General features: G+C 32.1%; 2 protein-coding genes across 2 annotated transcripts; one reads left to right on the plus strand and one right to left on the minus strand.

Annotated features, from left to right (window-relative positions):
• On the plus strand, nt 1125–2233 carry LOC104713661. The gene has a single exon (XM_010430832.1). It carries the CDS (start codon nt 1199–1201, stop codon nt 2063–2065), a length of 867 nt encoding a protein of 288 aa, XP_010429134.1. The 5' UTR covers nt 1125–1198; the 3' UTR covers nt 2066–2233.
• Nucleotides 10326–13182, minus strand: LOC104713662 (probable trehalose-phosphate phosphatase E). Its single transcript, XM_010430834.2, has 12 exons — nt 13076–13182; nt 12707–12939; nt 12480–12620; nt 12027–12098; nt 11841–11933; nt 11684–11740; nt 11469–11570; nt 11305–11382; nt 11129–11198; nt 10929–10999; nt 10740–10832; nt 10326–10633 (listed from the first exon to the last, which is right to left on the minus strand). The coding sequence occupies exons 1-12, from the start codon at nt 13077–13079 to the stop codon at nt 10577–10579; spliced, it is 1071 nt and encodes a 356-aa protein (XP_010429136.1). The 5' UTR covers nt 13080–13182; the 3' UTR covers nt 10326–10576.

The raw sequence follows: 14316 nt of genomic DNA on the forward strand, positions 1-14316 counted from the left end.
TTTATGCTGTTTAAATTCGATTATGTAAAAATCGGAGACCATATGATCAAGTCATGGAGATAAGCTTTTCTTGATATTTTTCTTTTCCATGTACAGCTGTTTTTTTCTTCGAAAAAGAAAAGAAATAAATTTTGGATAGTATTGTCACAGAAACAGCAACAAGGACCACACCATAATTTTGAATGGCCGGTTGCTGCGGATTGATATTCTGAAACTTTTATTACATTCATGTCCGATCCATCCAATAATCATTAAATGATACCTTCCTAAGAAATTAGAAACTTGCAAGAGAATTGTAGGAGACTGGAGAAATATCACACCAAATTAAACAAATGTTTTTTAGTTCTACCTCAAAAGTTTGAAAACTTCTAAACATACAAAATATGATAAAACCCTTTCATAATGAAATTTGTGTTGTTTTAAAATAAATATATATATATATATATATATATATTATTAGGTTGTAATTTCGAAAACTAAAAAGAGAATTTGTGGCATCTTTTTAGCTTGATGGTAGGAAAATTCTCAAAAGTACTATAATATTTTATTTCAAGTAAAAACAAAATTATAAGAATTCTAAAATTACGCACATCCTGAGTTTATGAAGGGGTCTTAAAAATTATGGATGAGGGTCTAAATGATTAATAAACTCTTAGGAAACATTTTCAGATCGAATTACGCTATAAATTTGTTTTGCTGTTAGAATAAAAGAAAAAATTGTTTTATGGTATGGTATTTTAATCAGGGTATTTCTCGTAAGTCGTAACATTAATAGAATAATTAATTGAAATGGTGGTATTTGTTGGCAAATTTAAAGACAGAAATATCTGCAAAAATTTGCGAATTTTTACTCATATATATGCTTTATATATGGATACATTTTATATGCATACGTTAGTTCTAAAAACGATATCTGGTAAAGAAAGACTAATAACGTCTTCGTTGATCATCAAACTATATTATTTGATTTTTGTAATGTGGTTTTGAAAAATAACAGAAGAATGAAAAGTAAGGTGAGCTGGCTAACCCTAAATAGCAAAATCCTCTCCAAACCAACCAAAAGTTTGAGTCATGCAACAACAACCACTTACTTTTCCCATGCAAACCCTAATTTTCGCATCCTCTCTTAATTCTCTCTCTTTCGTCTTCCCTCTAGACCAATCTCCACCGCACATCTCGTAACTCCCACCTTTCTCCAATGGAGGGGCCACGGCTTCCTCCTTCCGCCACCGCCCCTGAATCCGATGATGACAAACCCGATGATCCTCCTTCCGTCTGGCACCGTCCAACCTCCAGCCTCCCTTCAATGCCCTCTCAAGATCCTCCATCACACCATTGGCGTAATAATTCTCTTAATCTCTCTCCATTACCAACCACAACTCTTTCGTCTCTTCCTCCTCCGGATACAATCCCTGAGCTAGAGACGTACGTTGTCAGAGTCCCGAGAGATCAAGTCTATTGGACCCCTCCTCCGGAACACGCAAAATACGTTGAAAAACGCCGCAAGAACCCGGAGAAAAACAAAAAAAAAGGGTGCTCTAAACGTCTTATGTGGTTCTTCATCATCTTGGTCGTTTTCGGATTCATCCTCGGTGCAATCACTATCATTCTACATTTCGCATTTAACCCCACTCTTCCTCTTTTTGCGGTCGAGAGATTAACTGCAAAACCTAGTAATTTCGAGGTCATGTTGAGAGCCGAGAATCCAACGTCTAACATGGGGGTACGCTATGTGATGAAAAAGAACGGGGTCGTTTCCCTAACGTACAAGAACAAGAGGCTGGGAAGCGGGAAATTTCCGGGGTTGTCCCAGGCCGCATCTGGATCCGACAAGGTCAATGTGAAGCTTGATGGGTCGACCAAGAACGCAGCTGTACAACCTCGTGGCTCGAAACAACCATTGGTTATGATACTGACGATGGAGCTGAAGGCTGAGTATGAAGCAGGGCCGGTCAAACGGAACAAGGACGTGGCGGTGACTTGTGATGTTAAGGTTAAGGGATTATTAGATGGGAAGAAGGTTGAGATTGTGTCGGAGAATTGTGAGAGTGAGTTCAAGAACTGACATTGGTTCTATATATATATATCTATATAACATGATTGTGTCGTTAGAGTTACAATGTGCGTACTTAATTTATACTTTCTATGTAATGTTCAATTGTTCATTTTTTTTTGCTAATGTCTTTATTTTTACTCTATTATTGTTGAGCGACTAAAGAAAACGAGAACAAGAAGAGAACACAATAGACAGANCTGTACAACCTCGTGGCTCGAAACAACCATTGGTTATGATACTGACGATGGAGCTGAAGGCTGAGTATGAAGCAGGGCCGGTCAAACGGAACAAGGACGTGGCGGTGACTTGTGATGTTAAGGTTAAGGGATTATTAGATGGGAAGAAGGTTGAGATTGTGTCGGAGAATTGTGAGAGTGAGTTCAAGAACTGACATTGGTTCTATATATATATATCTATATAACATGATTGTGTCGTTAGAGTTACAATGTGCGTACTTAATTTATACTTTCTATGTAATGTTCAATTGTTCATTTTTTTTTGCTAATGTCTTTATTTTTACTCTATTATTGTTGAGCGACTAAAGAAAACGAGAACAAGAAGAGAACACAATAGACAGATCGTTTTTTTTTTTTTTTTTTGTGGAATGTACCCTTGTTTTGGAGATAACATATAAATTTAGGCTGTTTACCCCAGATGGTCAATCAAAACTGCTTCTCATATTTAGAACTCAGAAGGAAGAAAGAAGAACTTCTCTTCCTTTACTTGGGCTCATCTATATAGTTGGGCCTCAATGTAAAGGTAAAACTTCAACTTATGAAACTTTTCAGATACCAAGTGTTACATCCAAAAAGTTGATGGGATGATTCTCAGTGCTATTGGTTTTTACTCTTTTCTGGTATAAGAGAATATAGTTGAGCTAAGTTGGTGTTATTTTTTAGTCTTATAAAGAAAAATAATGTCCAACCAAGTCGGCCAAAGGGAGGTAAGTCTTGTCACCTGGATTTGAGTAGTACTGGTCATATTAGCTTTCTGGTCACGAGGTTCAGGTATTCTAACATGGATTTTTATTTTTTACGCATATTAGCTTTCTAGTACACTATAAATTATTTTTAGGGCATGCGTAAAAAAAAAAAAAATTAATGTGAATTTAACATATTGTAATTGTTTAAAAGAAGACAAACAAAAATGGTAAAAGAAAAAAAAATTCGAAAAAAAATATATACAAATGATATTTCTAACAATTTCTCCAGATAGCCAAAATGAAAGGTCCTTGGAGTTTTGAATTTCACCGCATATTTCAAAATGCAATGATTTTTTCTATTTTTTGTGAGCTAGTATTTATTTGAATATACTTGATTTTTAATTTAATTAAATAATAAAATGTATAAAGAATCAATTAATTTAGCCACTACACTATCTACCAAGAAAAGGTTGAGTAGTCATTTTCATGAAACCAAAGTGGCGAGACAATAATTGTGTATAAAGATATTCCACTAGAAAGTGAAACAAATATGTCCAATTATTTATTTAGGGCACACATTCTTAATTATGATAACATTATTGTTACCTTTTTAATTAATTACATATATTTCGAAGAAGATAAAATGATGAATTGAATAGATCTGTCTCGACAGTCCTATGAATTTTTCATTTTGGAGTAATAGTCGGAAAACAGTTTATACAAATAAGTGAAAATATTTAGAATATCAATAATATATATTTTATGTCAATAATATTGAAAATATCAATAATATTAAGAGTATCAATATTAGAGCATAGTTCCTTGTTTTAATTTGTCTCTTTTCTATAATTTGTCTCGGTATCTCCATTGGGGGATTTAAGGGGATTTAGGGAGGACTCTTATGATAAATGAGATAAAAAATAAATCAAATTGAATTAAAAAACAAGAGGCAACTCTTATTTAGTACACTTAAGATGCAACTCTTATTCTTATTTCATAAACAATACATTATATATTGATTAAAAATTCTAAACAGTACATAAGAGTCTCAAATTTAAAACTCACCATTGGACTTGTCCTTAGAGCATAGTTCCTTTCCTTGCAAACTGTATATATATAATTCTTTTGATCAATCAATCTCATCAATCAAAGGTGAATAGAACGGTACTTTTTAGCTTATAAAACCCAATGATTTTAAAAAATAAAATACAAACCTTTCTTTATCATCATATAATTCGACATGGTATGTTGGTTGGAATGCACGCCTAAGCCTCTTGTTTGTGTGTTTCTCTACTTTCTTTCACACCACATTACAAAGTTCCTATTAAAAAAGAAAATTTCCTTTTTTGTTACTTTTTTTTTTCTTTTGGGCAACACCTTTTTTGTTACTTTAAACTTTGTTTTATTTTGGTGTTTGATAAAAATTGACCATCCACTCTAAAGAAAGACATTTAGATTTTGCAGGAAATAATATATGTTTGTAAAAAATTCCACCTTTCAGACGTGTCAGGAGAAGATGATTATTCAAGTAAAGGGAGTGGTGATCAATGTTTTGCTCCCTATAATTTGGGCATCTGAGTCACATGCATCCACATGTTACCAAACAGTTTGGAACATCCCATAGAGGCACAGATCATTTTTTTTTCTTTTACTACGAGTACATACATTTTCAGATTATTTTGTCGACAATAGTTTAGGTTATTTTCACATAATAATAAATTTTCCCAAAAGTATATAACTCGTTAATTTTGGATATCTATGTTCTTTGCGTAACAAAAATGACGTTTTTATTGTATAAAAAAAATAGCGATAGCATTTAAACAAGAAAATGACACTTACTGAAAAATAAAATAAAATTCTAAAAGATTATGTGAGTTAAATAAGAAAATAATCTCTTGCATGATTTGTGCCTTTGTGGATTAAACAAATAATTCTTTGGTCAGCGGATTTGCAGGTAACTCAATTACTTGACTCTTATATTCTATGACTGTAACTTTTTTTTTTTTTTGGGACAACAAGATGCTTTCATTCAATAAATCAAAGCAAATACAAAGGGAGAGATTCAAAGATCTCAAAGTTTAGACTGAAACAAAGGTTACAAAGAAGGGCATTCCCTAATGCCACAAAATAGTAGATAGATAAAATCAAGCTAGAGTCCATGAGAGCTATGAAACAGTCACTAAGGAGCGGCTTGAAACATGTGAGATCACGGTAGTTCGATTAATCATCCTCGAGAAACTCGGCGGATGACAAGATAGTCACGGTCGATAGACAAAGTGACGTTAAGAGCAAATCCATAGCCAGTACACTCACCGGAGCGAGGGGCACTACCAAGAGCACCACATTGGCAAGAATTCGGTAGACCAAGGTTTGGTGGTCAAGGGTAGAGTGCTTTAACATCCAAAGCGGAGGGTCATGAGCAAACTGGTGACACCAGGCATAACTTCGATAATAAACAATCCGAGTGGTGAAGATGGTGCTGAAGAAAATTTGCTTGAAATCGTCGGATGCAAGAGTGGAATAACATGGCATAAGACCATAAGAATTCAAGGTTTTAACATCAGACCATACAAGTGGGACAAGATCCAAGACTAGCCAAGGATTAGGCTTGGTATGGTGGGTTGATAATAACACCCAAATGGTGCGGGTGAAGGGATGATGTTGAGAACTAGAAACGCTAGTTAGCATAGGAATAAGCGGGTTGTGGTTCTTCCAGTTAACAAACGAAATCACGACTTGAGCAGAGGCCAGGGATCTCCCATATTCTATGTTACTACTAATCATTCTAGTTAAATGGATTCTCAGATGCAGTCTTCGGACATTGAGTTCAACCAAAGAAACTAAGAAATGATTAATAGTTATCATAGGGATAGAAAGAGTAGACCTGGGGTATTGGAAGATGGGTAAGACTATTTGGGATTGTTGCAATCCGAATGCAAGTCCTGAGCTCATCCGCAGAGATCCAAAGGACTTTGGGAATGGCCAGGGGAGTTGCCATGGGTCTACCAAGCTCGTACTGTGATAGATCTTAGATACGGGAGTCCACAGGCGGAGGTAAGTCGCATCTCGGGAAGATTCCTTGCCAACCATCAACTCGGAAGCCGTGGAGGGAAAGGGAGCTTCAGGGGCGAAACACGATCCGGATCGGGAAAGATAGAGACACAGGGACTGTTGGGCCGTCGACGGTAAGGCTGGGCAAGATTAGGTGAGGATGGGGTTCGCCGAAACCCAGATCTTGCTGTAGCGGTACAAAGACAAACCTTCGTCTAGATCTAGGGTGGTTGAAGAGGTTTGGTCGGGACACAAAAGGACAGAACAAAAGGGGAAAAAAGAAAGCAGAGAGAACCTAAGGGGATAGAAGAGGTAGAAAACGAGCGTAGGGATAGAGAGATCCCGACGCCGGCGAGCCAGAGCTCTACCGGCGTCGGAAGGAGATGAAAAGAGAGGCGCTTCGGTTATCGTGCCTGAGAGAGAAAATTAGGATGAACTCTTAGATGGATAATGATAGCAGAAGAATTCACATTCTATGACTGTAACTTTAACTCTTATATTTTTCTTAAGAAAATTATATATTGTTCTAACTTCAAACCACATAGCATCCGAAATTATTAACTGCTAACAATGGGCTGTAAGATATATAACTTTCGGCTAAATAAAATAGGACAGTATTTAAGAACATCAAAACTAATTACCTTTGATAATTTTGTTTTATGTTATGTCGACTCTGATTGTCTGTCTACACACTTATAATTTCTCCAAGAAAATTAACCGCTCGGTTTCTAATCAAGTATGGCAACACCAAGCGTTGGTCCAGTCAATGGAGTATTGTAATTTGATTACATTAGTCACATGATTGTACGACATTTACTTTTTCTTTATAATCCACCACGTTTAGTTTATACATATATTCAGATTTTCAATTCTCATATATAATAGGGGTTCGTAATCATCGTCATGAATCTATAATCCATTAAACCAGAACCCAATATTATCTAATAAAATTATAATTACATGTTTGGAACAACTTATATATGTCTCCAATCGTTTGCTTTAATTTGGCATTTTTGATTTTAAACGATTGAAACGGTGAACATATGATTTCACCAATCAAAAGAAATGTATATATTATATTCTCATGTTTCACGCTAAAAAAAATAAAAATATATCAGAGTAAAATAGTTTCTAAAGAAAGAGTAGAATAAAGTATCTACTCCAAAATTCACTATTTCGTCTTATTACTCTCACTGTTTGACAAAAAAAAAAAAAAAAANTTACTCTCACTTATTTTATTCTCCCACCAATCATGTCCATAATAAGGATAAATAAATATATGTATCCTACTCGTTTGTGTTGTGCTATGCTATCGAAATTAAATATGACCATCTAAATTTACATCCATATGTTGTATTTTTTTTTCCTGTAAAGGTTTTAATATAGTGAAAATATACCAGTTTGACACAAATTTGGCAATTAATTGTTAGACTAACACTCTATCCTATCCAATAACTAGAATGACACAAATTTTAGGTAAAAAGACTAAAAACCCAGAATTTTGTTTTTTTATTTTTTTTTTGGAAAAAAACGAAAAACCAAAAAATATAATAGTATTTGATATTTTGATTTAAAAATATGATTAACGAAAAATAAAAATGTTTAAAAATATGATGTTTATATTTTTAATATAATTTATAAAAATAAAATATGATTTAAAATATAATTTATAAAAAAATGTTCAAAATTTTGTTTATAAAAATATTATGTATAAAGATATGATTTAAAAATATGAAGTTTAAGATGATATAGTTTAAATAAGTTTTATAAAAAATATAATGCATGAAATTATAACTAAAAATAATGTATATAAAAATATTAAAATAATTTTATGAAAATATAATATAAATATATAAAAATAGGATTTAAAAATATGATGTTAAATTTTTAATATGATTTATGAAAATAAAAATGTATAAAATATGCTTTAAATATATGAGTTTAAAAGTATCATTCATAATATGATTTATAAAAACTATAATTAATAAAAATATGACTGAAAAAAATATAACTTAAAATAAATCTGTTGTCAATATATTTACATTTTACAGCTAATAAATCTGTTATCAAACACCAGATTTTTGGAAGCAAACAAAAAAACTGTCATAACTTAAACAAATCTGCCATAACATATGATATTCATATAGGTCATTTTAGTAATATTTTTAAAATGTTATAAATCTGTTATCAAACGACAGATTTTGTTTAAATTTAAAAATCTGTCGTAACTTAAAACAAATCTGTTATCACTAGAGGTCAACCTAGTAATTATTTATCTGTGAAAAAATCTGTCATGTTACGATAAATTTTTAAACAAGAAAATAAATCTGAAATAACTGTGGAAAATAAATCTGCCAGATATTATATCAAATCTATCATATAATGTGAAAGTCTGTGGTGTCTTTATAAATAAGTCTGTCGTAAAAAATAAATCTGTCATCAATTATAAATCTATCATAACTGTAATTAAAAAATCTGTCATCCAAAATAAGTCTGTCATACAAAAGTTAAACCGGTTGTGCAAAAACAATTCTGTCATACACAAACTAATCTGTCACAACTAGTCTGGCAGACTTTTGAAAATAATTTGATTTTTTTAAAAAAATTCTGGAAGGATAAATTTGACTTTATTTTTTTTCCTAACAAAATAAACAAGGGTATTTTAGGCAAAAAATAACTTATCTAACCCTTATATTTTATAAGTTATTTTAGTAATTAACCTCCTAATTTGGGTCAATCTAGTTTTCTCCTTTTAATATATTGTATTGTTATTTGTTAAAAGAATGTCATATTAGACTACTATTGTAACATAATGGGCGTAAACGTACACAAATTCTTTAGCTATGGCTGGTATTTCAATTCAATAATCCTCTATAAAACAATAATCAAAAATTTACTGTATATATATATATAGTAACATTAACAATGAATGTAGACCATATAAATAAGGCTCTATATTTATGAGATCTCTTTAGTGTCCCGGCTGCTCTCATTTACGTGCTCCACGACCAAATTTAGTCCGTGGATTTCAAATTTTCAACATATGTGTAGGATTCCATTCGAAGATAATGATTAGGATCTTAACTTCTCCACTAATGAAACCTAAAAAATATTTTAATGTTTCACTATAGTTAACTGTACTTATTAAGAATATAAATAATTCATTGAAGCCCCGCCCATCATATGTCATGTTGTCAGTATGATTCTATCTCATATAGTGATCATGCATGCCAAAATGTTGATACCGTCTTACCATCTAATTAATTTTTGACCAAATTTGTTGATCAAAAACAATAGTTTTTATAAACTCATGCTCATATAGTTTATGAGATTGTACTCAACCTGATCAATCACATAGACTATCAATTCTTTTTTGCGTCAGAATTCGAATAGAAAAGCAGAATTTATGAACAACCCTTATTAGAAAAGCAAAAGAGGTGATGACAGCTAAAAAACACTAAAACTAAGCGACTGAATATGAAATAAGTATGAAATGTTGGGGGCATACCGAGATTTAGAACTTAAGAGTTTGGGTGCATAGTGTGAGTTCTTCCAGCAAAATCCTCTAAATTTGCCTTAAGGAGATAATTGATATAGTAATTTATCGGTGCCACATGACCACGAACACCTCTTCTAATATAATAATCATTGGACCAAATAAATGCAAAATAGATGTTTATACAGTATATACATCGTAATTTTTAATGTTTTATCTTAACATAGGACTACACAAGCATGTCTGCGTAAAATAAGATATATAATGTTCGGCATCATACGCGAAACTAAAGATAGTTTCATTTTCTTAAAGTATCTAAAAAATGGTTTTGGTAATTATGAGTAAAAGATATAAAAAGATATAATGTATTGTAAAAGTAAAAGATATAATGTAATACGGATGGTTTATTATACACTTCTGAATTAATTTATAGATGATCTAAATTATTATCTTTGTTTTAAAATGATGCACTTAGATAAACTAAGGGTTTGAATGGTTGAAACGGTTGGGATGATTACCTCATTTTATAAATTTAACTATTAATTATTTATTTTTGAATAAAATCATCTTTTATATCAGTTAATATATAGCTTAGTGTATTTTGTCCGCAACATTCATTCAAAAACTAATACTATCTTTGTTTTTGTAATGTTTACTGTTTAGTATTAGATTGGATCGAGCGTATGGGTATACTTTTCTCCAAAAGACTGTAAAAGTTTATTATATAACATGAGTAACAGTATTAGATAAAGATTACTTACTATCAATACATATCAAACATGTTTCGGACTTCGGAGAAGTAATACAACGTACATATTTCCCCATAAGATTATAAATTTACGATTTGAACATCATGCATTGATAGCAACAAAGGACTAGTAGTCTCAAAACCAAGGTTGTAAAAGAAAGGAACAAGAACCCCTCTATATTTGTCTTCTTGTTATCTTAAAAAAAAAAAAAATCATTCTCGTTCTCATGATACGTTAGAATCTTAATAATTAATACATAGTAAACAAAAAAAAAAGATTCTCCTGTACTTGGAGTAAACTCTTCATGACCCACATCTTAACTGTTTCCATTCCACCAAACGTTCTAAAAATACCATAACCTATTAAACCAAAAGAATAAGAAACAAGTTATTAATAAAAAAGATCCACATTATACCAAATACTTTTTACCAAATGTTGTTTAGAGTCTAGAGTAAGAAAACTGACCTCATCTGGCTCTTGCAAAGAATAAGAAGCGTTAGTTTCCTTTGCGTATTTGGATACAAGAATTCCAAGGCCTTGTCTTTTATCTCTCAGTATCTGTTACAATGTTAATTATGGAATCATTAATTTAAACTATTTATATATATGAATTGTAACGAGATATTATGAATATAAATAAGAATATATACATACCTTAAAGGCATCTTCGTCGGTACGATCATCTCCAATATATATAGGAAAAACATCGGTACAATTATCATAACCTACACATGATAAATGTTAATTTCGATTAGTGAAAAATCATTAGACGTTTAAACTTTAAAACCACTATATAGTCCACCATTTCATGATATGGTTAATAAATTAATAAGTAGGCATGAGTAAAGTTTTACCGAGTGATTCTAACAAAAACTCGAGTGCTTTGCCTTTATCCCACTTAATGATTGGACGAATCTCCAAGACCTGAAATTATATCAGACCAAAAAAGTAAATAATCATGATGAAAAACAAAATCTTAGTTGAGATATTAACTACTTAAAATTATTTATTTTTTCCACAAAAATATTACTTTTCTTCCTTGGGTAAGCATGAGCTTGGGGTAGTTCTTTAACACTGATCGAACTTGATGGGCCAAGTCACTCCATTTCTGTTAATTTATGTATTAGTTGCTTAATTATTTTAAATTAATAATATTACTATGCAACTAATCTAATAGAAGCAAATGATCCATACATTTTCTTCTACGCATCGAAAGTGAACTGACGCACAAAATTTGTTGTTCTCAACTTTGGCTCCTGTAACTGATTTAGTTTTATCGACTAGTTTTTCATAGACCTGAAAACATAAGGAAAACAAAAATTTAACAAACATAGCTATATATATATATATATAAATTTAATTAACATACCATATATAATTGATTAATGGGTATAATATAATGTGATTACCTCGTTAATCACCGGAAGGAACTCAGTAGCGGGTTGACAAAGAAGAGATTGATTTCCCTGGATTTTGTTTTGAGAAATGAGAAAAAAAAAAACAAATATATATATATATATATATATAGAAAAATTATAATCTATAGTTTTATTTATGAATTTATACCTTCTTGTACTTAGATCCTTGCTCTGGTCCTTTGATGTCCATGCCATGACTTCCAGCATAGTATAACTCAGTTAATTTCACAAAACTAGAAACCTAATACATAACCAAATAAAATAAATAAAATTCAATAAATGTGTTTTTTTTTTTAATCAAATTATTAAAGTGGAATTAAAAAATGTATGGTACCTTCTCTCTGCATCTCCCACTAACTATGGCTGTTGGAAAACACTCTGCAAGTTTCCTCACAGTATTTCGCATCTGGAAAAAATAATTTAATCACAAAGATTATTTAATAAAGGCTAATTGCACTAATGACCCTGAACATTTCTTAAATTAGGTTAATGATTATAGATTTTTAATTTCTTTTTTAAACACCAAGGTTGGTGATATTATATATTTTTCTAAATAACATGACACCTTTTTTTTTTTTGAACACACAACATGACACCTTGTAATTATATATTATACACATATCTATATGACTACTATATGTGTACGAATGTATCATAATCGTTTGCTTAATTAACTCTAACGATATGGTAAAATATATAAAAAGAAAAAAAAATCACAATATGATTTATCTACCTAGCTAACCAAGAAAATATGTTAAAAACAAAAAAAAAAAGCTCCACAAATTACCTTCTTGGATATGAAAGCTCGATCGGGATCATCAACAATGGGAGAGAGAGTACCATCATAATCAAGAAACATAACGATTTGCTTCCCTTCAGATTCAAGAAGTATTTCTTCGAACATCTTCAAAGCTGATGGATGTTCCTTCTGCAAATTTGTAATTCTCTCGTTTAATATAATATAACAAAGAGAAGAAGACAAAAAAAAAAACAGAGGAAGTAAGAAGACATTACAATCCAACAAGCTTGGCTGTTGAAGGATTTGGGACGAGTAGGAGAACAAGCTCTCATAGAATCAACCCATGATCTTATCAGTCCTCCTCCTCCTTCCTCGTTGATCTGAAAATCTTGAAGAACTTTTGTCCCCGGTGACGTATCTCCCTCGTCTCCTCCGACATATAAGACCTCCGAGTTTGAGATGATCTTTGTCTCCAACATTGTAGTAATATTCTCTTCAACGAATCTAACTGAGAAGATAAGATTAAAACAGAAAGAATAACAGATCAGTAACATGTATATATTCGTGAATGTTTTTATATTAAACGTAGACGTACATATCAATTTGTTAGTGACCATTGCAAGAAACAAAAAAAAAAAAATTACCCATTTTAGGATATGAATCAAAACTTGAAATGAAGTTATAATTTTTATGGAAATGAGACTGAATGTGGTTGTTGTTAGCTAAGGGTATGGACCCATTTTATAGTTGCAAGAAAGTTTGAAAAACAAAAATAAAAGAAAGTTTTAAAAACAAAGGAAAATGAGATATTGTATATGTCCGAGTCGAAACCATTTGAGTGCGAGTTCCACTATACTCTCCACGTGTAGTTTGTGAGTCACAAAGGTGACTTCCTTGTTGGCTATGCTTTGGATATCTTTTGGTTATTTGGCGTTGGAGCGTTCCTGTCAAGTGCCACGTGGTCCCCTCCAATTTGATCATGCTGACAAAAGAATATATATAGATATTTTTTTGGAAATTAATCAAATAACTTTTTGTTTATTTGTTCTCTTGTTTGGTCCACTGGTCCGTATTCTAACCTCTTGTAAGAAAGTGAAGTCGAACTTTACTGCCAGCGAGAAGATTTTAACAGCCAATGATATATCGTCTACGACGGATTAATTAATGGACTGAACCATAGCAATCCATGCAACACATGACATGAGTTGGTACAAACCATTTTTACGAGTTAATAATATCTTCATTTTGTTTACATAATACAATATATCAACACTTGGGATATATACACGGATCAACCTTTGTTTATCCGATATATATATAATATTGTCACCATATAATATAACATGCAATTTTTTATATATTAATACAACGAGATCGCCAAATTAAAATCGAACACGTTTTTGTTCTTATTAGGTTTCACTGCTGTTACAGTTTAGTAAGCGCCACATGGTAAAGTAGTTAACAACTATCTAGTGTCCAGTCAACGTCTGTGTTGTACCCACGATCTGCCATCTCGGGCAATAGGCAAGAGGGTCTAGGCCGGACTCATCTACTGGGCCAGGAGCGAATTAGCGATCGGCCCATCAGGCCCGAAGAAAGGAAGAGAGCGCGGAGATGCTTCGTGCTGGTCAGCTCGCAGCTCGGTCCCGGTCAAAGATTCATGCATTCAAGAGGATTAATTAGACCGCGCAAATCGCGTCTTATTAATGGTGCATTAATTTAGTAATAAATTGGTCGGTATAAATATGTAAGGGGGGTGTCAGTTGTAAGGGATCGAATATTTTTTCCAGCAATAGCAATACAAGTTCAAATTCTCAAATTCTCTCAATTCAGTTCGGAGCTGTTTTACGGCGATAAGCTCCTCCACAATTTAAATCACTTCGGA

The sequence above is a fragment of the Camelina sativa genome, chromosome 9 (assembly GCF_000633955.1).
Source record: "Camelina sativa cultivar DH55 chromosome 9, Cs, whole genome shotgun sequence".
NCBI classification, from domain to species: domain Eukaryota; kingdom Viridiplantae; phylum Streptophyta; class Magnoliopsida; order Brassicales; family Brassicaceae; genus Camelina; species Camelina sativa.

Coding starts and splice junctions, on each gene's coding strand:
- LOC104713661 (XM_010430832.1), top strand. CDS start 1,199: ATGGAGGGGCCACGGCTTCCTCCTTCCGCCACCGCCCCTGAATCCGAT.
- LOC104713662 (XM_010430834.2), bottom strand. Junction 12,099..12,479: donor GAGCTTTCATATCCAAGAAG/GTAATTTGTGGA, acceptor TATTTTTTCCAG/ATGCGAAATACTGTGAGGAA. Junction 11,383..11,468: donor TTCGATGCGTAGAAGAAAAT/GTATGGATCATT, acceptor ATAAATTAACAG/AAATGGAGTGACTTGGCCCA.